A 23,237-nucleotide genomic window follows, 5' to 3' on the forward strand; every position below is an offset into this window, starting at 1 on the left:
AGACCAAGTGACTTTATATTCAATCCGGTTTCTTGCCTCGGATGTTTGAAGTGTTAATTCCATGGTTGTGTTCTTACGGATAATTGCTAGCAACAGGCAAAGTCCAATTGTTCGTTGTATCTCCTAAATCCGACTTTTGACCAAACATCGGGCTTCAGGATGTCAGCCTGAAGACCCCGACTGTCTGACTGGGGAAATATACCGACTATTCGACGACAAAAATATCAGTCGTTCTGCAACATCCACAGGAGTCGAGACCCATGCTAGTGCTATTTGCAGCAGGGGGAAGATTTTCACTATTACCTATCCACAGGCCTGTCAGGGGTATTCATGGCTACTGACTGCTTAGCCTTCATCTGGTGGTCCTTCAAGGGATTTTGCTGGTCAGACCTCCTTCGATCAATCAACACCTTTGTCATTCCAGTATAGTCTTTGGGCAAATACCGATCAAACAACTCCTCCCAGAGACTACTCTTTCGGAAGTTCACTATGCCGATATCTCGGAGCAGTAAGTCTGTATACAGCAGGCCATCGAAGGCGAGATCTGGACATTTTTCTCCTGCACCTCCACCAGAAGGTGGGTGCCTCAACCGACAGTATTCGGTTTGGAGAATCGTTTGATATTCGATATCCTGGTAATTAACTGTCGAGTCATTCAAGCTCGGAATCTGTTGCTGGAAGAATGCCGTTATCCATAAGGCCTGAGCTTGCGCGACGGTGATAGCATTGAGAGCAAGGTGGGCGCCGATAAAAGCTATGTTACGTTGGTCCAGAAAAGGTTTTGCCGACGGCACCATGAAACGATACAATCGATACGGACTGTGAGTCAAGGTTTCCCTCGAGACATTGATGGAGGGTAATCCATCCGGCAGAACCTTTCGAGGGCCTTTGCGAAGTCCTGGTATGAATCTGAAAATCTCCTCATCCGCCTGCTTAACGAGACACTCGATCCCATCCTGTTCTTGTCCTGGCAGTCCGAGTTGAGCTGCTACGCTCGGTGGCATGAACTTGATCGGCGGAGCTACCTTCCATCCAGTGCAACAAACGAAAGTGTCGGCATGAATGATGTCGCCATTGGAAAGGTGGACCTCATCACCCGCCAGAGACTTTACGTCGGCGAGATGGACGGTTATACTCCCTCTCTTGACCAATTCGAACCAGTTCGTTTCATAATTGTGAACACCTAAGGAATTACCCATCCAGAACATTGATGCCCAAGGCTTCAATTTTTTCAGCTCTGGGTACTTGTGATATCCGTTTGCTGAGAGCACAGGGTTAGACAGGATCTTCCAGAACAACTTGACCAATTGTCGACCAAGCCAGGTACGGTGCAGGATTCTCCGGGCGAGGTTGAACCCGCTGCCCTCGGCCCAGATGCAGGGTTCAAACAGGGTGAAGAATCTGGTGGTCGCCATTCTTTGGATGGAAAGCTTGAAAGGAGAGAACATGACAGGCCACACCCAGCTTGGGCCGCCGCCTTGTGGTCTGATCACCATATTGACATGGGCTCCCGCCCTCGCCGCCGAATAACAGACGTCCCATGCCGACTTGTTTGCCCCAACTACCACGACCTCTTTTGATGTCTCGACATCGTTTGCACGATCCCTCATCTGGCGCGAATGGAGGAAATTTCCTCTGAAACTCTCAATTCCAGCATACTGAGGTATATATGGCTCAGAGGTCAAACCCGTAGCCACGACTAGCCGATCAGCCTCTAGGCATTTGGCTTCATCGTCCTCAGCTTGTCCACGCACTCGGAGCAGCCACTGTCCGGTCTCTTGCAATTCTGCCGACTCGACTTTGGTCTGAAGCCTCAAGCACGGAACCAACCTGAACTGCTCTGCAAACTGACACAGGTACTCATGCACCACAGCGCCGGGGATATGCTGTCCTGGCTTGACACCAAATCTCTCGGGTGTCATGGGGAAATCGCCAAACTCGTATGAGCCGATTATGTTGTTTGTCTTGAGGCCAGGGTATAGGCGTTCTTTAGCCCATGTTCCTCCGATGGATTGGGCGGAATCTAAGATGAGCAAGCTGGCATGTGGACAGACCTCGGAGTATGTCTTGGCCATAGCGAGTCCATGCCACCCTACGAGGGGGCCAGTGTGAGTATGACGGCGTTTGCAGGGAATGTGACGGAACAAATCAGCTCACCTGCACCGACGATAACCACATCGAAGTGTTCCATGCCGACAGAACTGCGTACTCGGTATCCCCCTTCAGTGTTTAATATGTGGGTGTTCGGCAAGACGGTATGTCACGCAGCAGATCCCTTCTGGGGATCTCACCACATATTACGGTTTGAGGTTGGTGGCAACTCCTGTGCCTCTGAACGACCTGTTCTCATGTCACAATCACGGCACCTGCATATGGTTGGCGCACGATAAGGTTAGAGATGGGTGTGATGGATTTTTGTTCTAGTTTTCTGTCAAGGGTGAGCAGTGATCTGATGGTGTATTCCGTGAAAACAAACAGTCTCGCCGCACTCTGTCTGCTTTCTTGTTCGAGCGTAAGCTCACCGCCGCAACTCAACACACCCAATACCACACCACACCACGGGCATGAGATTTACCTCAAGCCAGCCACCTCCAGTCAACCAAGACAGCCAGTCTCGTGCACATGACCGAAGACACCGAACAAATGAGATGCAATGAAGGACATATTACATACCAATCAAGGCAACAGTGCCCTGCACTATTCATCCAGCACGACAACATAAATATGACGATGTGTGGACTCAATCTGCCCTGTCGCTCTCGCCTTCGCTCGCGAGGTATGTATTTACGAAGGCGCCAAAAGCCGATAACCGCAACTTTTCTTGATATGTAATCTGCTCGTGGATTACAGACGCAGTTATTTTAGAAGGACAAGTTAGTAGTATAGGGTCTATACTACTACAGCACAGGCACCAGACACCTGGCACGACAATCACCTAGGTACCTAGGTGTCTAGGTCGTAGGCAGTAGATTAGTAGATAGAGTGTAGTATGCACTGTTTGGAGGTATCTCCCCAGGAAACCCAGATCGGCAAATCAACTCGGCTTCTGGCTTCTGGATGTATCGATCGTTGCATCTCACCACAAGGCCACCAAGGGGGCGGCATACGGCAAGTGACACGCGGCATGGGATACGGCATAGGATTGAGGGGACGGAAATGTCCTACCTATGCACATGCCGATCGAGTTAGCTCATCTCCCCCCCTTTCTCCCCGCTTCCACAGTTTCTGGGGTCTTGGTGTTGGTGATGATGATGGTAAGCCTGACTTGACATTGGCTGCCCGCGCCTTACATCTTTACATACGACTTGTGTTATTACCACGTCGTATATTATGTTCCGACACATCTACATACATAAATACATCAGACTTGTAGATACTAAACGCGAAGCTATCACTTGTCTCTTGGCCCAATAACTACTACAGTTTATCCAAAGTACGTACTGTATTTCCTTGCCCGGCACCAAGAAAAGGGAAAAGGGAAGAAGAGAGGGAAGAAAAAAGAATGGCAGACGCCCCAGTGCTCGATCTCGAAGCATTTCCCACGGCCAGGGAATTCGTGTCCAAATGCCACGAGTTCTTCAGGGAGGTTAAGAATTTGTATGCCTCTCTCCTTCTCTCCATCATCTTTCCTCGCGTACCCTATCCTCTTCACTGATGGGTCAGGGCCCTTACTTGAATCATCCCTACCTACACCAACATACCTCCGCTAACCCGAACCCAGAACACCAGGGAAAGAGCTCGAGGCCCGACTGAACCGCGAGTACGGCCCCGGCACGCCCTTCTATGAAGCCTTTGCGCGGTACATGCGCGACGGCCTCAAGGAGGGCTGGGTGGCGCGCGACGAACTCGACGGGCCCAAGTACCGGCGCGGCCGCATCGCCCCGCCCACGCCGGAGAGCAGCTTCATCTCCATCACCGCGGTGTACATGGACTCGCAGGAGGTGTATCGCGGGCAGTACCACCAGCATCCGTACGGGGAGATCAACTGCGTCGTCTTGTTGGATGAGACGGCCGAGTTGAAGGGCATGCAGGGCTGGCAAGGGGCCGGGTGGACCAGTCCTGGCCCCGGCACGCACCATTATCCCGAGGTCAGAGGCGGTGCGTTGGTCGCGCTGTTCTTTCTGCCGGCTGGGAGGATCAGCTACGAAGCCACGCCGGATATGCCGCAGCCGGCGTCTTTATAGGTTTTGGCTACTCCGGGAGGAGCTCGGGCTGGTGTCATAATTTTGTAGTGGCGAAACGAAACGACACGTCAATGTCGACGCTGCCACTTGATCGTAGCGGGATGCATTGGTCGTGAGAACATGGACTGTAACAAATCAGCATTTCCCTCGGTTGTTAATTGAGAAAGGGTACGCTTCAATTGCTTCGAGAGGCTCGTTCACAGGCATCGCATCACTTACCGAATAGTCCGTCGCTGGCACCGGCGCGCTGGGATCGACCTGCTCCCAACGCAAAAGTCTCACCATGGTCGCAAGTATAGCTCCAAGCTGCGCATAAGCAAAAGTTTCCCCGACACACCGGTGTCGACCTGCGCCGAAGGGCAGGTAAGGGCTGTTGACCGCTTTCGAGGAGACAGCTCCGTACCCATAATCCACTGTATCGTTGTCGTCGCGTTTCTCGTTCAGCTGTGACTGTGTCTGTGCTTCCGCATCCGTCTCGTCAGGCTTGTCCCATCGATGCGGGTTCCACGCCATGGGATCCGGGAAGAATTCCTCGCACCGGGAGGGAACCCCCGGCGCTGCGAGCAATATGTGGCCTGCGGGGACGACGACGTCGGTATCGGGGATCGGCATGGGTTGCTTGACCTTGCGCATGATGGAATGGATCGGGCTGTGGAGCCGCAGCGTTTCCTTGATGACATTGTTATGCAGCGTGAGTTTCTGTAGCGTGTCATACGTCGGGTCTTGATCTCCGAGGACATCCAGCTGTTCCTGGTACAGCTCCTCAATGAGATGTGGGCGGTGGGCGAGATGGAGCATGATCCACGTCCCGGAGGCTGCCGTGTTGTGCTGGCCGCCCATGAGCAGGGCGATCATGAGGTTGGCGGTCTCTTCGTCTGACAGTGGAGTGCCATCTCTGTAACGGCCGTCCATCAACGCCCAGAGCATGTCGTGGCTACCGTCCTGGTTCCCGGTCGATCGTCGCTGTCTGATGATGTCCATGTACAGCTTGGCCATCATCCTCTGAGCGCGGTCTCGCCGCCGGTTCACGGGTGTGGGCAGCCATGGAAACATGAAATTGGCGGGCGCAAAGCCATCGTCGAGATGGCGGTAGTAAGTGGCGAAGGAAGAGTCAAAAGAATCCCTGACTTCCTTTCCCTGCAGTGAGCCAGCTGCGGCATATAGGGAAATTTCTGAAAGCACGGTGGATATGTCGCATACTCCGCCCTCGCCCTGGAAGATGGCGTTGGTATTGATGTATTGCTCGGTTTCTTTGACAAATTGGGGGACGTATGCTCGCAAATTCTGACTCGTGAAGCCTTCCTTCAACAGCTATAAAGGCGAGCGTGTCAATAACAGAGACGTGCGGGATTAGAGGCTGCAAAGAAACCATTTGCCGTACTCTTTTTTGGTCCATAAACCTCGCGTTGTCCACATCATATACCACGCCACGACCGAAGACCGGTACCGTGAGTGGGCCATATACCTCCTGTTATCGGGTCAGTGCTGTGATGCTTGTGATGGAGCAGACGTAGTCTCACTTCGGCATTGAGATCCTTCAACTTCCCATTCAAGATGAAGTTGTTGCCCTTGGCTCCCAAGTAGACCGTGACTTTCATTCCAAGCAGCCCAAATGTGAAAAAGTCACCATACTGGACATTCGATTAGCGAAAACTGAGCCATCAGTGGGACCAAATCCCCCCAGTCGGAACTTTTCTGAACAAGTTTGGAGCGGCTCAAGGGTAGCGCGCGCACCTTTTCTCGGCATTTGAAGAAGAACTTGTATGGGTCCTGCCCATAGTCCACTGTGCTGCCAATCAGAGGCACCCAATGCCATACCACAGGCGGTCTGTGAGGATCTCGGAAGAACAGCTGCTTGACAATGTTGGTGACGATGGAGATTCCGATGAGCCAGAGCAGTGTGGTGAGGAGCCTCACGATGAGCGTCATCATAGCTAATTGCTGGCTTGCGCAGTAGTGTGGCGGTCTTGGGGGCTGTTCAAGGTTGTGTTTGGCTATTCGCGGTATCGAGTACTGAAAGCTGATCGATTTATGAGTGCTTGCGAGAGATGTTGTGCATTGATACACGAGGAAGTTGAATCAGGGTGTCGCAGTTGGCGGTGAGACCGAAACCTGCGCCAAAAGCGGCGATGAATATGATGATGCACTTCGGCGGCCTCTGTCAACACGTGTATTTATCCTATATTCCTATTTTAACATGCGCAAGGGGTATTCGCAAGTACCCAACTATACTGTCTTCACCAGGAGGAGGTATTCGTGGCCATCAGGCAAGTCGCCAAAAGGCCAACCAAGTCCTCGCGCCCTGACTTCAGCCAACACTTTTGTTGGTTCTCCGTGGTCCACCCAGAAGTTCGTATCAGCACAGCATATGACTCCCTGTGGTGCGCCCTCCACAAAGAGACTCCCTGACAACCTAGCTGACCTGATATATCTGACAGGGCTAGACTCCATAACGTCTTTCGCATGCTCTCGCACAATCCTCAGATCTACCTCCTCGAGCCCACATCCGAAACTTCTCAGCGCGGTGAGGATCGCCGCAGGGTGTGAGCTTAGTATTCCGAAAATACAGTTCTCTCTTCCTTCTCGTAACTTGGAAAGAAGCTGGGCCGAGTCAGAGAAAGTTTGTCGTGGTGTAATGGGAGAACTTACCCTTGTGGCCAGCCGGCGACGCCTATATTGCGGATCCACGCATAATTGGGTAACCCAGCAGACTTGGTGGCCTGCAGAGTTCCAATAGGTGGCCAAAGCATGACCAACCAGGTTGTTGCCGGCCATAGCCCTGACAAAATAGTTATCTGCACGATCTGGGAGGCACTCCTCTCTTAGCCGACTGGGACTCATGCGGACACGACGACCTGTCGCCACAACTTAGAAAGCAAACCAACATCCGCCAGGGGGACAGCTCTTAGATACCATGCTCTGCAAATGGTCCCATCATTTTCTCCGCCTGTGGTCCCCAGATGCCATATGCACGTGAGAACAATGCTGCCGCTTCTTGGATCATATCCTGGGTGATCTCTTTCGCGGCCAAGATCTCGAAGGTAAAGAGTGGCTCGACAGGTTGTGCAGTCTGTCTCTCAAAGCTCCCGGACGCCATAGCAACAGCTGTCTCTTCGAGTGTACATTGAAAGGCGTGATGTTGTAGAAAGAGGAGGCTTGTGAATAAGTAATATTGCTGATCCAGCCTTCTTGAACGTGGTATACACTTTCTTTTGGGGGAGCAAAGCCTGTCCTGGCCTGTACCATGTGGTCACAGTCATCCAAGTCCGACCACTGGCGAATCAAGCGGTTCCAGCTTTTCACCCCGGAATTGCCAAAGTGGTCCGCGAATTCCCCCAGGCCTCTTACCCCCACAGCAACACTATTTCCATCACCAGGAGCCATCTAGGTTAGGACTATGATGGTGGCTACATATGGAAACTGGTAAAGATCTCTCTATCGAAGAATATCCACCGGGTCGAATCAATAGTCGTGGCCAGATACAAGAGGTGGCCGGGAAAACTCGAGGGCCAGCGCCATCTCAGTCTGAATCTAGTACATCAGGACTGAAAAACAAAGGCAAAGGGCCTACGAGAAGATGATTTCGGTCGCGACAGAAATAGATTTATGTGTCGGGAAACCACCTCAACACACTTTTTACAGTTGCCTTATAAAAATGGCGAAACCAAAACTCCTCCCATTCCGGACACGGCGCCGTCAGAGTACTCGAAAGATCGCCGAATTTTGATCCTCTGTAGTTCTCAGTTTTAACGTCTTGGGGAAGTATTCGTGCTTTCTGGGGGATCGTGAAGTTTGTAAAGATCGTCGGGATATCTGATGGACCTATCGGTACGGGTCTATATTGCTTAACAATCGCCCATCGGCTTAAACTCGACGTGTCGGTAACACCCCCAAGCACCTTAAAATGTGCATCGGTCAATTTCATCCATCCATAACACATCACAGCCCATGTTCCGTTCTCGGCACGTGAGTCTAGTCGGGCATAAGCTCTACATTCGTGGGCAAGAGGCGAGGTATATATGGCAGCATCATGCAAGTAGAAGACAGGTCCAGGTTGCATCCAGTGCTTAAACTAGACTGCATCAGAGGAGGGTAGCTATCAGAGAGTTTCACTCACAATTTTCACAGCATATTCGGCCCCCTTAATATCTGCCGAGATCACCACACCGTGTTCTCCTTGATTGATTAGACGCGGGTTGTGAATGTCTTCTTGATGGTTGACGAATCGCCGCAGTTTCGGTTCATCATCTTCCGTCGTCTGTTGTAAAAGGCAAAATGGCTCAGTTGAGAGATATATGCCAATGATATCTTCTCCCATCAGCTCAGCATATTTTGGGTCCTTGCTGAGTCCTTTGCGCATCTTTTATCTGGGCTTTTTCGTTGTGCACACTCCAGAACAGTAGCCGGGGGTGGTTTTAATTGCGAACGAAGGGTGGTTTGGTCTTTTAAGAACTGTCGACGACGGAGGGACATGGATCGGGCTTCCGAGGAAGATCAGGCAATTTCAGATGTAAATGGAGACGGCCACCTTGACTGTTGTTCCACGCAACGACATGAGATCTCTTGCCTCGGAGGTTTTCCGCTCACGTGGCTGGGGTTGGCGGTGAATTCTACAGGGTCCTTTCTACCGCTCCGCCGCGGCGACTCTTGAGGTTATCACCATCGTCCTCATTCCAGCGCAACAACCCGGAGATGTCGAGACGACCACCCTCCGGCACTGGAGACACGTTAGTTATCTGGACCACACCGGCATCGGATACGGGAATGGCCCACCAAGCTACGTATAGACCATGGAGACACCAACTGGCGTTTTAGTTCAGTTGGCCAAGAGGAAGAGGTGGTAAGCAAGATGAAAGACGCTCGATAGACAATCCTGTGGCCCACTGCCACCCGGTTCGTACATTTGATACACTACTCCAGCGGCTGAAATAGGTCTTTCCTGGGGAGTAGGACCTATCCAAGTGCCTTCTCTTCCTACAATCACACACTTTCGACATGGGACAATACCATAGGCGCCTTTGTACCAGCCTCTTTGGTAGCCTCCAGTGAGGCCTTTTCAGTATCCACCTTTTCAACGGCACTCTCAGACGACTTCTCAAGCTCGAGGGCAGAGGCGATCTCATCCTGGTCACCAAAGATCTTTGCCACTTCCTCCAGGGGAATCCTTCGTGTATCGGGGAACCAGTAAAGCAGGAAGCAAACGAAAACCGTCCCGGGGATGATGAAGCAGAGATAGAATTTCCACCCTATGTTCTTGAACGCAATTGGGGCAACTTGCAACCTGTGGAGGGAAGATCAGCATTCAAAAGCCGTCGGCTACTGAAAGGGTTTCAGAGGCATACCACATGATGTTCATTGCGCAGAGACCTGCCATCCCGAGAGCAATGCCTTTGGCGCGAAGGTGATTAGGGCAGATCTCGGAGATGTAAACGAACTGGGTTCCATCGAGACAGATCTCCCACATCACCACATATACGAACAGCATGGCCACGGCTGCGCTCAACGCGCTGTTGTTGGGATTTGCAAGCGCCTCAGGCGTGGTGTACGTGGCGACCAGAGCTGCCTCGATGGCCAAACAGCAGAGACAGAATTGAATCCCGAAAGCAATCAATTTTGGACGTGCAACTCGCTCGACCACGAAGAGAGCAAGGATGCCTCCTCCGATGGCGACAGTATACCAGCCGATCTGGTAGAGAAACTGCTGTTCGGTGTCATAACCTAGTGCGCCGTACAACGTCGGTCCATAGTTGTTCAAGACTGCCGATGTTTGGTTAGGAGGATTGCATTATCTTCGTTTCGAGAGAACAACGAGGTACATACCTAATGGACCGCTCAGTTGAATTCCAGCCGGGATCAGGAAGCTCATGATTGCCCTCTTCCGGTAGCTCGGTTTCTTGATCAGAGCCCAGTATGAAGAGTCGAGCGTTCTGTCAATCCGGACTTGTGTTGAAATCTGCGACAGTTCGACCGCAGCCTCTTCCTCGGTGTGCAGACTCTTGAGGACCGTTGCCGCATCTTCGTAGCGATCCTTCATGAGTAGCCATCGAGGCGACTCTGGGAGCCACGGCAAAAAGCAGAGCAGGAGAACTCCAGGTAGGGCGTTGAGGGCTTGGAGACCTCTCCACCCGTTGCTGTCGCCACCCTTCCAGAACCCATATCCGATCCATGAAGCAAGGGCGTAACCAAAGAGCAGACTGATACCATGGATATCAACCAAGACTCCTCGAACACTCGGCGGAGCTACCTCACTCATCCACACCGGAACCGTGGACACGATGATATACGCCGCCATTCCTGCGAAGAACCTGAAGGCGATGAACATGTGAATGTTAACACTTCCTGCCAGCAGGGCGGACGTCACACAGGCGAAAACAGCTGGAACGGCAATGCCGACTTTGCGACCCCATCTGTCGGAAATGGGGGACACGGCGAAGGTGCCCAAGAAGCCGCCGACCTGGTACATCTAGTTTCCCATCAAGTAGATCAGCATTTGTTACTTCCACCTCTCGAGAGTTGCGAGAGGGGTTTGGTCAACAACATACACTTCCAGTCAACCCGATCAAGTCCGAGGCATCTGGTGCAGTATCCAATCCCATCGCCTTGACAAATGAGGGCTGGATCAGAGTGGTCGATATCACCGATGCCGAGTAACCATACATGCAGGAGCCGAGACTTGCAGCGACTATGAAGAGTACATTCTGCCACTTGAACTGGCGTCGCGCTGAATGGTGGTACTCGCTCTGATCCACGGTCTGAGAGGAAGCCATGATGTCGCAATGCTGCTCTAATTCTGTCCTTGTGTTGCTGAACAAGACACGACGGCGGATTTGTCGCAAAGATATACCTCCTGAGAGGGAGTGGATTTGGGAAATTTCTTTCCATAAAACACCGTCTTCGAAGTACTATATACCCCACTGGACCCATATTTTTGGACCTGGCAAATGACCTGAATACCGACATTTGGTTGCCGGAATAGCCAGGAACGTGCGGGTTGGCGAAATGATACCCCGGAGCGTTTGTTCCCCATCATCGACTCCGCTCTGGGGACCCAGATTTCCAGAACTGAGCTGTTTCTTTTTCGGCTTCTCTTTGACTTCTGCCCGCTACCATGTGTCGAGGTGGATATCAATGTCGGCGAGCGAGGCTGCTGGCTGTTATGTCCACTACCGAGAATAGCCGTGAGACTGTGAACCGGAACTATATGTATCAACTAACGGTGTGGTTACAAGGAAAGTGTCGGTGCTAGATCCAAATCAATATTTCAAACACCATTCTCGACCTATCTCTTTCACAGGATACAACCATTCCGGTACCGGGACACCACCATGGCTGCGGCTCACAACTTCGACGTTCCGGCTGGGAACACTGTCCGTGTGCGGATTATCGACACGACCTCGCGGATTGAAAAGGTCCCAAGCACGTTTTTGATGGAGCCAATCGTGCCGGGCTTTACCCATATGCCCAAGTTGCCATCATGGTCTTTCTTGGTCGAGCATGCCTCGGGCAAGAAGGCACTATTTGACTTGGGCGTGCCCCCTACCTGGAAGGATTTCTCCCCGGTCACCACCAGCCACACAATCGCCGCTGGTTGGAATGTGACTGCTGAGAAACACACGGTCCAGATCCTGGAAGAGACGGGTGTCAAAGGTGAGGAGATTAACAGTATCATCTGGAGGTATGTAAAGGCCCCAAGTCGTCGACACAGTTCTACAAGCTGACAGGATTCTAGCCACTGGCATTGGGACCATTTGGGAGACCCTTCTACATTTCCTCCCAGCACGGAACTGGTCGTGGGGCCGGGGTTCAAAGAGGCATTCTTCCCCGGCTACCCTGCTAAGGTCGATGCGCCAGTCAGGGAGAGCGATTTCGCGTAAGTCTTTGTCAAGAACTGACATGGCTGTGGTCCACCGACCTCCCCAGGCAAGTCTGACTAACGAAGAGAAAAGGGGCCGAGAAGTTCGCGAGATTGATTTTACAGAGTCGAAGCTGAAAATCGAAAAGTTTGACGCCTTTGACTTCTTTGGGGACGGATCGTTTTATCTACTCGATACTCCCGGACATGCCATTGGGCATCTTTGTGGTCTGGCCCGAACGTCGTCGAACCCTGATACCTTCATCATGATGGGCGGTGACCTTTGTCACCACAGTGGCGAGCTCCGTCCTTCGCCCCTTCTGCCTCTTCCCCAGGATAGTCAACTTCAAACCATTCTCCAAGGAATAATGCCCCATGTGCCCGCTTGCCCTGGGGCGGTTCTGGAGCACGTGCAGCATTCTCGGGGCCGAAAGCTCGACGAACCATTCTTTATCCCGGCAATGGGACTCCACATACCGACGGCAATTGAGAGTATCAAGAAAGCTCAAGAGGCTGACGCCGATTCTAATGTGTGGTTCATCTTCGCACACGACGACAGCCTGTGGGGCTTGATAGACTTTTTCCCGGCAGACGTGAATAGTTGGAAGGAAAAGGGATGGGGCGCCAAAACCAAGTGGTCGTTCCTCAAGGATTTCCGTCCCGCATTGGAGGCTGAGGCCGAGACGAAGTCGTAAAAAGGTAGAAGAAAAATAGCTGGAATGCCAAAGAGTAGAAAACGATTGATTGGTATACCAGACCGTAAAGCCGACTTCATTAACCGGCAAACTCTCAAGAGACTGGGCCGTCTTCAACCCATACCCATTGCCAGCAAATGCTAGCAGCTGAGGTTCGGCTATACAAAGACGCCACATGCATGGGTCTTCCAGACCCCAGAGACCTAACCCGGGTTTTTGCTTCCCCAGTCTACGATATAACATGGAAAAAACACCTGCTTACAAAACATATGTGTCCGGGAATAAAAGGACCCAGATAGTTTGTATCTTGTTCAAGCAGTGGTTGATTGCCGATCCACACAGCCCAATAACAATCGATTGAACGCGTCGTCATTGCTGGGAGGAATTGACGGGCTGCAAAAGGTCCTTTCGAGGAGGCCGTGGATATATCTATCTACAACTTCCAAGTGACGGAGCAGGCCTCCTCAAATTTGACAGTCCTTGACAGTCGTCCTTCTTCTTGCGGAAAAGAAATCATGACCGACCAGGCCAAATACATCAACAAGCTCAAAGGCGCGCGAGTCTTGATCATCGGAGGGACATCTGGCATCGGCTTCGGCGTGGCGGAAGCAGTCATTGAGCATGGCGCGGGCAAAGTAATTGTCTCTTCGTCGCGGGAATCGCGAGTCAACGACGCCATCGCAAGACTCAAGGCGTCGTATCCCTCGTCCACGGCTTCGATCGAGGGGTACGTATGCGACGTGGGAGAGCTGGGCACCATGGAGGACAACATCAAGGAGCTCTTCACCAAAGTCGGCACACTCGACCACATTGTCTACTCAGCCGGGGACAACCCGCCGTTGAGGCCCTTGGACACGGTCGACTTCGCCTTCATCCAGCGAGTCGGCAACATCCGCTTCTACGGGCCCTTGCTGGTGGCCTTGCACGGGCACAAGAACCTCGTGCAAAGCCCGCAGAGCTCCATCACCATCACCACCGGGGCGACAAGCGAGAAGCCCTGGGCTGGCTCCACGGTGGTCGGCTCCTGGTTGAGCGGGCTCCACGGCATGACGCGTGGGCTGGCACTGGATCTGAAACCTCTGCGGGTCAATTTGATCAGCCCCGGAGGCATCGACACGGCCCTCTGGGACTACAAGAGTCCCGAGGAGAGAAAGGCGCTCATCGATGAGCTGACACGCGACACCACGGTCGGGGTGATTGGAACCGTCGAGGACATCGCCGAGGCATACATCTATTGCATGAGGGACCATTTCGTCACCGGCACCATGATCAGCTCAAACGGCGGGCGCTTTCTCGTGTAGGTAGGATGTACGAAAGCCTTCTCCTGGCGAATGAATCAATGCTTGCCTCGGAGACGGGGCTTGGATGCTCCTTGGGGGCTGATTTTGGTTGCCCATTCCCTACTCGACTGGCAAGGAACAGGACTTATTAGTGGAGTGGAAGAAGCTTCAAGCAGTACCGAGTACTAGTTTCGGGGGCGTGAAATCGACTTGTCTGACGAAAAAGGAATGTTGACACCTTTTGAGCAAAAGCTTTTCGCGTACACGTTTATCGTATCCAGGATCACATACCCCTAGATTTTCCATATCTCCCCAGACGACGTATGCACCTTTCCTTGAGAGGCTGCATAGACCAGCACAAGTCAATGTATGAGTGACGTATCGTAAGCCATTCCCCAAGAAATGTGGCCGGGAAAGGTGTTGACCTGTGCATTTAGGAAAAGCCTCCAGAAACTACTTGGGGGGACATATGACCAGCCGGCGTTGTATCTTGTATCGTCTTTTAGGCGAATATTCTATACCCGACTAGGTAAGAGTGAGTGTACATCGAGCCACAAAGAGATATATAGCACATTGCTTAGATAATGGCAGTCTATGTGCCAAGGCGCTAAGAATCTTGACACCCCACCCTCTAACGGCTATGGGCTATGCTGGCCACGTGCCCGGCTACCCCGGCTTCATGACTTGGAACTTGGCCCTTCCGGCTATTGAGGACGGGTCGCAGGTTGTGACGTTCGCCGCATGGCATGGGGACTTTGCACGAGACTTTCGGCCCTTTGAAAAAAAAAACCCCTTCTTATTCAGTGACCACGGAGAGGACACGGGGCAGTCGTAGAGTGCTGCAGCTCTTAAAACACGTACGTTACTGTTGAATTGTGCAAATACGTCGGAGTTGGTTCGATCCTTATTTTTCCACCCTGGACGAGAAAACAGAATTCTGCGAGTTTGAAAAGCCAAAAAAGCACTGAAAAAGAAGAAAAAAAAATGGACGCGAGTCAGATCCGTGGCAAAGGCGCCATAGTCACTGGTGCCGGCTCAGGTAAGATTCCCCTGATACTCGCTTTGTCATTGAAGATGGAAGGAGAAGAAGAAGGAAATCTTGTATAGACAGAGAGAGAAAGCAGAGAGAAGACAGAAACTGAGCCACGGATCTAGGCATCAACCTCTCGTTTGCCCAGGCGCTCCATCGTGCAGGATGCAGTGTCTTGATCATGGACATTGCCCTGCACAAAGACGCCGTGGCCTGGATGGACACCATCTCCAACCCTCAGCCGTCGGAGCCAAAGGTCATCTTCTACAAGTCCGACGTGTCCAAATGGTCCGAACTCGAGAAAGTCTTTGACGTCTTCGCCGACACGATCGGTGGCGTGCCGTACATTGTCTGCCCTGGCGCCGGGGTCTATGAGCCTGTAAGTTCTGCCCCAGTTACCCACCCATAGACCTTTTGTTCCCTGTTATCCGTTTTTTTGTTTGTTGGGCGTAGGGGGGGAAGTTTTTACCCTTGGAGTTTTAGTTTTTTCTCTCTAACTCGAGAGGAAAAACAGTCACACAATAGCTTCTGGAAAGACAACGACACCGACAACCACTACAAGGTTCTCGACATCAACCTTCTCGCGCCGATCAAGATGTCGCGCATCGCGATCCGGCGCATGCTGGCCGCCGACGCCCCCGGCATCATTTGCTGCGTGTCCAGCATCGGCGCGCAAAAGGCCAGCATCGTCACGCCGCTGTACCAGGCGTCCAAGCACGGCATCAGCAGCTTCGTGCGGTGCATGGCCGACCTGCACAAGCTGGCGGGGATCAGGGTCGTCGGCGTCGCCCCCGGCATCATCCGCACGCCCCTGTACTCCGACCACCCGGAGGCCGGCAAGTTTGTCGACCCGGAAAAGGACTTTATGCTCTCGCCCGACGAGGTCGCGCGCGGCATGATGGCCGTCTGCCTCGACCCCAAGTACCCGCCCGGCACGATCCTCGAGGTCGCCGACGTCGACAACTGGAGGGAGGTGAAGCTGCTGAATGACCCTGGGCCGCAAGGCCGGGCCATCCTCGCAAGCAAGAAGCAGGACGCCGTGGCCGACGTGATTGCCTTCATCGAGAAGGACAAGCAAGCCAAACCCAACGGCACCGTGGCGGCAGCGGCAGCGGCGACGGCTCCTTGAACAAATGTAACGTGTATTATCAGATAGTTAGACACAAGAAAAAAGATAAGATCAAAATCAATGTCGTCGTTCAATTTGTTCAATCGTAAATTTATATTTTCCTTCAAGTTTTTACTCCTCAAAACTTGAAAAAGCTTCCAGACTTCACAAGGTATAACTATGGTATATGATATAAGTTTTTATCTTGCAATTCGAACTAGTCTTAAGACAGGACGCCGTCCCTTTGTCCACAATATATGCACGATATATGAATCTATGGGGAGGAGGAAAAACAACACAGGCGCAAAACCCCCTGACTCGGAGTACGAAAGCCTCAATAGTAGAGCAACTTGGGTGCCACCTGGTCAAGATACCAGGTCTGATCGGCGCCCTCTTCCTCCCGCGTCGAGAAGCCGTTGCCCAGGAACTGGAACCGATTGCCCGTGTCGTACGTGTAGTCAAAGTCCTCGAATTTGGGCCTCTCGAGCGCGTGGAACCAGTGCAGCCGACTGCCCGGGTGGATTGCGATGATGGGGCCCGACGAGCGGCCGTTCTTGAACCACGACCGGCAGTTGCCCGCCCACGCGGTGCGGGGCATGAAGTGGTGGATGTGGATGGCCAAGTCGTCGACGGCCTCTTGCTTGACGTCGATGGCCTTGATCAGTTCGACTTGCGCCTTGGTGATCAGCTGCAGGATGTATTTCGAACATTGCTCCGTGATGGTGAAGACACTGCCGTGCGAGATGGGCGCGTTGGGTCCCAGGAAGACTGTTGATTTCACTTCTGCGTTAGACAGAGAACAAGGCCCCGCGCGGGTCGAAAAGGGGGGGAGGGAAAACAAAAAGAGACTTTACCAAAGTAATTGGGGAACTTGGGGATGGCCATGGACAAGTATGCCTGAGGCACGTTGGGCTCACCCCAGACGTCCTTGAGGCTCACTCCATCTCGGCCGGTGACGGGGAATCTCGGCGAAAAGGAAACATCGAAGCCGGTGGCGCACACGATGGCGTCGACTTCGATGTGTTCGCCAGTCGACATGACCAGGCCCTTGTCGTCGACGTGGTCGATCCTCGCGTCAGTGATGACTCGCACGTTGGGTTTCGCAAAACTCTCGAGATACCCCACACCGGGCGTGATGCGGCGACAGCCCACGGGGAAGTCTGGGATCAGCTTCTCGATCAGGTCCGGGCTGTCTTTGAGAAGCCCGATCATGCTGTTGGCCGCGTCGAGCCGTGCTTTGGCCGCCTCTTGGGCTCCGTTGACGAGCATGCGGAATTTGGCGTTGATCTCGACCTCGACGGCCTTCCGGAACGCCAGGTACTTTTCGGGGTTCTGGCGGAACAGCTCCTTTTGCTCTTCGGAGAAATGCTCGGGCATGTTGCCGCCGCGCAATGACGGGTAGCGCGAAGCGGCGCCCGGCGTGACCCAGGTCGGCGACCGGATCAGATGCACCAATTCTTTGACGTGCGGCTGCAGAGCCGGCACGATCTGGATCCCCGTGGACCCGTTTCCAATGACGGCGACTTTCAGGTCCTTGTAGTCGAAGGATTCGGGCCAGTTGGCACTGTGGACCAACTTGCCCCGGAAGTTGTGCAGGCCGGGTATGTTGGGCCACCTCCACGCATTCAGAATGCCTCCGGCGTTGAGCAAATAGTTGCACTCGTCTTCAAAGACCTCTCCTGTCTCGGTCTTCCTGATCTTGACGATCCAGCGGCCGCTCTCTTCCTGCCACCTGGCCTCGATCACCTCATGTGCGAGCTTAAAGTAGCCCGATAAATCGTGTTTGGCCACGCACTTCTCGAGGTACTCACGGATCTCCTCGGCCGGGGAGAACATGGCCGCCCAGTCCGGATTGGGCTCCCAGGCGAACTGGTAGTTGTGTGATGCTAGCAAGAGGGAGTTAGTCCGTCGTCGTGAATCATCACACCACGGGATCTCGGCCAGCACAACTTACGAATATCGCACTTGCAGCCAGGATATCTGTTCTCAAACCAAGTGCCTCCGAGTGCAGGGTTCTTGTCGTAGACAACCAGTTCCGCCTCCCGGAGGTAGTTTTTCACTTGATACGCCATATTGATACCGCTGGCACCTGCGCCAATTGTAATTATTCGTACCGGTTTGATGTACCCAAGCGGTCTATCTGTCACGGTATATGTGCCGGTGAATTTGCGAAGCTGAGGGATGGTTGGTATTTCCGGCTGGGCGACGGGATCCTCGACAGGTACCTCGACAGGCTGAACGACAACGTGACCGTTCATCTTCGTCTCGTTGGGGGCAAGGGCGTCTTTGGCGAGGAGTGGCCGCTCCATTGTCTCGGCGTAGTGACCGTTTTCAACCATTTTGAGCAGATATTCGCGTGTCGAAGAGACAGCACAGCAGTGTAGAACGCGGCACAAAAAAGTAATCAGTCTGCAATTCCTGATACTCTGAATGGGTAATGGGTCGCAACCCGGGTTCAGTTATAAGAGCTGCCGCATGTCCGCCACAGAGCATTGCTCACGCCACGTAGGGTGGACCTGAATGGCTCATAGATCTGTGAGAAGGCGATACAGAGAGCCTAGCCTCCTTCGCATGGGCTCTGCCATTGCCGGATTTGCTGTAGTCTGGCTAGACATGGAAAATAACCGTCAATGCCGGGCCAGAAAATGTCCCTACCTCTTTAGGACAAAGGTCGCGGGTAATAGTCCATTTTGAGACCACCCCTTGCGCCCACACAAGCGACTTGGAAACATTTTCCCAGGTTTCACGAGAGGTGTTTGCCGTTCCAGCAAAGGAGCCATTGCCGGGCCAGCTCATGTTTGAGTATCTCACATGACACATGACTGCCGAGAACGTTGGCGATGGGGCCACTTAGGAGACTGATGCCGATCGACACCTTTGCTTTTGCCGCGTTGTACAAGTGATGAGTAGCGAATGATCCCAGCAGCCGAGTGGCCGAAGTGAAGATCAAGCCAAGGGGAAGGTAAATCACGTGGCTCTTATTCTGACCAATCACACGAATGGATTATTGTGTCTTTTCTTGGTTTAGACGGAATCGTTCTGGCGAACGAAAGTGCACGTTCTGCTTAGTCAGATTATAGTGGGCCCGAACCTCACCCAACATACTGTGTAGGAATCGTAGCATCGCATCAGACTACGAGTGGAGCGTCCGACTTAGGAGCACCGGTCCCTATAGCACTGTCTTGGAGAAAACTTTGTAAATTTTCAACTATTGCTAAGCATTTCAAGAGAAAGCACTGAATTATCGTTTCTATCTCACTTGGGAGTCATGCTGAAAGACGTAGAGGATGGCTTCCGAATCTATCATATATTAGAAGCCATAAGCCATACAAGTCCGAGCCTACAAATGTGGTTGCCCCGCCTCCCGATCTCTCACATACTCCTCAACCGTGGTCAACAGATCTTTCCCAGCATTGACATCTCCATTAGCCTGGAGAGCTCGGGCATTGAATCCTGTATGCGTGATGACCTCTCTTCGTTTTCGTCGGCTGGCATAGGGACTATCATCATGGGATCTGATATAATATCCAAGATCAGCCTCTTCATCCAGTTCCGTCTGTGAAAACCCATTGCCTAGCCAAGAGAACCGGTTTCCGGAGTACTTGATCTTTTCACAGATGTCAGCATGGTTCGAGGTTGGGGATCAAGAAGGACCACTTACCTCCCAGTCATCGCCCCGAGGTTCCTTGAGCGCCTCGAGGTAGTGGAGCGTACTACCAGGCCACAGGGCTGAGACCCGACCAGCAGCGGAGCCTGACTTGTACCAAGACCGACATTCTTCGATCCAGACAGTGTGCTGCATAAATTCCTGGCAATGTTCCAAGAAGTCCGTGACCGCTTCGTTCTTTGGTGACATGGAGTGAATGTTTTCCGTCTGCCACCGATCGCAAAAGGACAGCATGTAGTCTGCCTGGGCCTCGATCGCGATCAAGACCGGACCGCTACCGATCGGACAATGCGGCCCCAGGAACTGGAAGTAGTTTGGCATATAGGGCGCTGCAAGCCCCAGATAGGACCGGGGTTCGAGGGCCCACTCATCCTGTAGATTCTTGCCCTCGAGACCGTGCAATGGGAATCGAGGCTTGAACGTGGTATCCTGGTCTTTGATTAGCCATAACTAGTATTTTCTCCTTCGAGAGGGGTGCCATACAAAACCGGTGGCACATATGAGAACATCGACTGGATACTCGATCCCATCATCGCACTTGCATCCCTTCTCCGTGATGGATTCAATCTCGCCATAGACGACCTTGACGTTGGGCTTGGAAAGCGTCTCCAGGTAATTAATTCCTGGAGTCAATCGACGGCATCCGACCCCCCAAGTAGGGATCAGCTTCTCCTGCAGCCACGGGACATCTTTCAATTTTTCGCGCATCTGCCGGTCAAAGTCTGCCCTGGTCTTCTTCTGTAGCTCATGGTCTGGAAAGTAGATGCCGAGCATACTGTTGTTGTTTGTCTCGTTGGCCTTTCGCAACAGAGTCAACACCTCCGGGTCGTTCTTGAACCTCTCCTTTTCCTCCTCGGTGTAGATGCGTTGTTCGGTGCCGAAGGGAGGAGATATCCAGGTTGGCTCTCGAATAAAAGTCGTCAGTTGATCGACGATTGGCTGAATGGCTGGAAGAATCTGAATCCCAGAGGAGCTACCCACTGTTTAGTGAAAACGGTTCCTCCAAATGGTCAAAAGTGGGATACACATACCCGTTCCCGATGAGGCCAACGTGCTTGCCGGTGAGGTCCAAGCTCTCATCCCAGTTGGCGCTATGAACCAGGGTTCCCTTGTACTTCTCCAGGCCTGGAATGGCGGGCCATCTCCAATTGTTAAGGATTCCACTGGCGTTGATCAAGATGTCGCATTCATGATACTCGATACGTTTGTGGGCAAGATCTTCGACTTGAAGCTTCCAGATGCCCTTTTGATCGTCCCATGTTGCCCCAACCACCTTGTGACTCGTCTTGCAGTACTTCTCGAGACCGTGTGTGGCCATGAAATCATTGAAGTACGAGTAGATTTCCTGAGCGGGCGCATAGACGCGCGACCAGTCATGTTTGGGCGCAAACGACCAAGTGTAATTATGTGCCTGAACGTCACAAGCCACTCTGAGTGCGAAGATTAGCAAGCTGAATGACTGACCAACGAAGCGTTGGTGGTCAAGGCCAAATCATGACCTGGAACCGCGACCATGCACAGTTAGTGGTTACTCACCCAGGGTATCTGTTTTCGTACCAAGTTCCTGACACTTCCGGGTTCTTCTCAAAGACCGTTAATGAAAAGTTGGAAAACGACCGTTGCAGTTTGTACGCAAAGCAAAGTCCAGAAGCGCCGAAACCAATGCAGACGATGCGCATATGCCGCTCCGAGTGGATGGGGAGCTTGTTTCCAGACATTTTGGCGTAACGCAGTAGTAGCACACGGGATTTGTGGAAAGAAAATCGAAAGAATGTCTAGGGCTTCAAAAATTTGTTGACTGGAAAGGTGGCATGTGTATTTTATTGAAGACGGTCGACAGCCTTGCGGGGCTGCCTCTATCAGGCTGAAGGGTGGGAGGGGTAATCGGCCGGCAAACCTCAATGAGGCGGGACGGGCAATGCACATTGCACAAGCGCTCAACTCTGTCCAGGAACCGCTGAGTCCCGCTGACATAGTGGCGACGTCCTTTGCCGGATGTATGGGGCTCTGAGTACAGACACTCGAGTGAGGGCGCCGCTCTATAGCCGACGGCAATTAATGCCTCTTACACTTTTACAGCGGCCCGTTAAGCAACGGTGCAGGCTCTGGATTTTGCTTGTATGGGTCTGACCACTAGAGCGACTGTTCCATGTGATACAGGGGCGCTATCTGAGGGCCAGCTGCCGCCTCTCCGCGATTTCATCTGGCGAGATATCCTCCATCAACGGGGAGCGGGATCCCCGTCACCCATGCAGCATCGTCACTGGCAAGAAACACGGCTGCCTTTGCAATGTCTTCAGGCTTCCCAATCCCGCCCAAGGGGTGCTTAGCAGAGATCTCTTCCAGCTGACTTTTCCCATCTTCCTCCAAGAGCGGGCCCAGAAGGGTTGTCATGGTGAATCCCGGACAGATGGCGTTGCAATGCTGGTGTTTTTCCTATTAGCATTCCATCCATTTCTAGAGACAACACATACAAGGAATCTGACTTACAATACCCTTGGAGGCATATTCCAGAGCAATCTGGCACATGTAGGTTAGAAGTCTGTACGAGCAGCAACTCAACTCTGTGGACAATCTGCCTACGGTTTTTGTCATTTGCATGACTGCGCCTTTGCTGGCGACGTAGCTGATGGACCCAGGCATTCCGCCAAAGCTCAAAACACTGGCGATATTGATGACTGCGACATGGGTTGTCAGTGACTTGATTCATTTGCACGGCAGACAGCTTGGTAGGGAAGCCTCACTCCATCCACGGTCGGACCCGAATTTCGGCGTCTGCGTCAACATCTGCTCCACGGCGTATTTGCATCCCAGAAAAACACCTCTTACGTTGACGCGAAGGGTATCGTCGAACTCGTTCAGGTCGGTTTCGTGCATTTGGCGGAACCCTCGACGCGCCTCGTAGGATATTCCGGCGTTGTTGACCAAGCTGATGCACAATCATGTCAGTGGATTATTCATGGCCTGGTATTTTGCAAAGAAGCTTCTCTCACACATCAAGTCGGCCGAATTCCTTGACCGCTGTCGCCACCGCTGCCTTGAAGTGCTCGGGTTCCGAGACGTCACATTTGACAAAGGTCGCCTTTCCACCTTGCGCCGCGATGACTTCGTGCGTGGGACGAGCATCCTCTCCGGGTAAAAGTGCTCCTGCTTTGGGAGATAGATCTGCACAGACGATATTTGCGCCTTCACCTGCGAATCTCTGTGCGATTGCGCGCCCCAGCCCTGACGAGGAGCCTGTGATGAGACAGGTCCGTGCGGAGAGTCGGCCAATCATGGTGCAGACGAATGCTGATTAGGCTAGAACGGGTCATACAATGCTCCTATGAATTCCTCAGAAGGATCAAGAAGGGTGCGAGAGCAAAAAAACACCACACCCCCAGTCCAGTTCTCACACCGCAATCCACTGTGAACAAAAAGA

At 52.7% G+C, this 23,237-nt stretch overlaps 10 protein-coding genes across 10 annotated transcripts; 4 read left to right on the plus strand and 6 right to left on the minus strand.

Annotated features, from left to right (window-relative positions):
* Positions 1-299: 299 nt before the first annotated feature.
* Positions 300-2,075, minus strand: AYO21_05915 (hypothetical protein; the record flags this gene model as incomplete). Its single annotated transcript, XM_022655881.1, has 1 exon — positions 300-2,075. The coding sequence occupies one exon, from the start codon at positions 2,073-2,075 to the stop codon at positions 300-302; it is 1,776 nt and encodes a 591-aa protein (XP_022511801.1).
* Positions 2,076-3,502: 1,427 nt separating this feature from the next.
* On the plus strand, positions 3,503-4,184 carry AYO21_05916 (hypothetical protein; the record flags this gene model as incomplete). Its single annotated transcript, XM_022655882.1, has 2 exons — positions 3,503-3,597; positions 3,722-4,184. 2 exons carry the CDS (start codon positions 3,503-3,505, stop codon positions 4,182-4,184), a joined length of 558 nt encoding a protein of 185 aa, XP_022511802.1.
* Positions 4,185-4,252: 68 nt separating this feature from the next.
* AYO21_05917 (hypothetical protein) lies at positions 4,253-7,281 on the minus strand (the record flags this gene model as incomplete). The annotated part of the gene is made up of 9 exons (XM_022655883.1): positions 4,253-4,309; positions 4,404-5,495; positions 5,566-5,652; positions 5,705-5,815; positions 5,919-6,197; positions 6,250-6,342; positions 6,417-6,785; positions 6,834-7,039; positions 7,098-7,281. 9 exons carry the CDS (start codon positions 7,279-7,281, stop codon positions 4,253-4,255), a joined length of 2,478 nt encoding a protein of 825 aa, XP_022511803.1.
* A 1,513-nt stretch (positions 7,282-8,794) lies between these two features.
* AYO21_05918 (hypothetical protein) lies at positions 8,795-10,951 on the minus strand (the record flags this gene model as incomplete). Its single annotated transcript, XM_022655884.1, has 5 exons — positions 8,795-8,901; positions 9,173-9,465; positions 9,527-9,941; positions 10,005-10,647; positions 10,727-10,951. 5 exons carry the CDS (start codon positions 10,949-10,951, stop codon positions 8,795-8,797), a joined length of 1,683 nt encoding a protein of 560 aa, XP_022511804.1.
* Positions 10,952-11,509: 558 nt separating this feature from the next.
* AYO21_05919 (hypothetical protein) lies at positions 11,510-12,731 on the plus strand (the record flags this gene model as incomplete). Its single annotated transcript, XM_022655885.1, has 3 exons — positions 11,510-11,859; positions 11,914-12,054; positions 12,131-12,731. The coding sequence occupies 3 exons, from the start codon at positions 11,510-11,512 to the stop codon at positions 12,729-12,731; spliced, it is 1,092 nt and encodes a 363-aa protein (XP_022511805.1).
* A 515-nt stretch (positions 12,732-13,246) lies between these two features.
* AYO21_05920 (hypothetical protein) lies at positions 13,247-14,032 on the plus strand (the record flags this gene model as incomplete). The annotated part of the gene is made up of 1 exon (XM_022655886.1): positions 13,247-14,032. The coding sequence occupies one exon, from the start codon at positions 13,247-13,249 to the stop codon at positions 14,030-14,032; it is 786 nt and encodes a 261-aa protein (XP_022511806.1).
* A 963-nt stretch (positions 14,033-14,995) lies between these two features.
* On the plus strand, positions 14,996-16,170 carry AYO21_05921 (hypothetical protein; the record flags this gene model as incomplete). Its single annotated transcript, XM_022655887.1, has 3 exons — positions 14,996-15,050; positions 15,167-15,420; positions 15,556-16,170. 3 exons carry the CDS (start codon positions 14,996-14,998, stop codon positions 16,168-16,170), a joined length of 924 nt encoding a protein of 307 aa, XP_022511807.1.
* Positions 16,171-16,483: 313 nt separating this feature from the next.
* AYO21_05922 (hypothetical protein) lies at positions 16,484-18,488 on the minus strand (the record flags this gene model as incomplete). The annotated part of the gene is made up of 3 exons (XM_022655888.1): positions 16,484-16,932; positions 17,004-18,035; positions 18,104-18,488. The coding sequence occupies 3 exons, from the start codon at positions 18,486-18,488 to the stop codon at positions 16,484-16,486; spliced, it is 1,866 nt and encodes a 621-aa protein (XP_022511808.1).
* A 1,001-nt stretch (positions 18,489-19,489) lies between these two features.
* On the minus strand, positions 19,490-21,534 carry AYO21_05923 (hypothetical protein; the record flags this gene model as incomplete). The annotated part of the gene is made up of 5 exons (XM_022655889.1): positions 19,490-19,756; positions 19,811-20,245; positions 20,300-20,789; positions 20,848-21,246; positions 21,353-21,534. The coding sequence occupies 5 exons, from the start codon at positions 21,532-21,534 to the stop codon at positions 19,490-19,492; spliced, it is 1,773 nt and encodes a 590-aa protein (XP_022511809.1).
* A 481-nt stretch (positions 21,535-22,015) lies between these two features.
* Positions 22,016-23,093, minus strand: AYO21_05924 (hypothetical protein; the record flags this gene model as incomplete). Its single annotated transcript, XM_022655890.1, has 5 exons — positions 22,016-22,252; positions 22,307-22,336; positions 22,400-22,494; positions 22,561-22,745; positions 22,810-23,093. 5 exons carry the CDS (start codon positions 23,091-23,093, stop codon positions 22,016-22,018), a joined length of 831 nt encoding a protein of 276 aa, XP_022511810.1.
* Between the last annotated feature and the right edge of the window lie 144 nt (positions 23,094-23,237).

Source organism: Fonsecaea monophora (assembly GCF_001642475.1).
Source record: "Fonsecaea monophora strain CBS 269.37 chromosome Unknown Scaff39, whole genome shotgun sequence".
NCBI lineage: Eukaryota > Fungi > Ascomycota > Eurotiomycetes > Chaetothyriales > Herpotrichiellaceae > Fonsecaea > Fonsecaea monophora.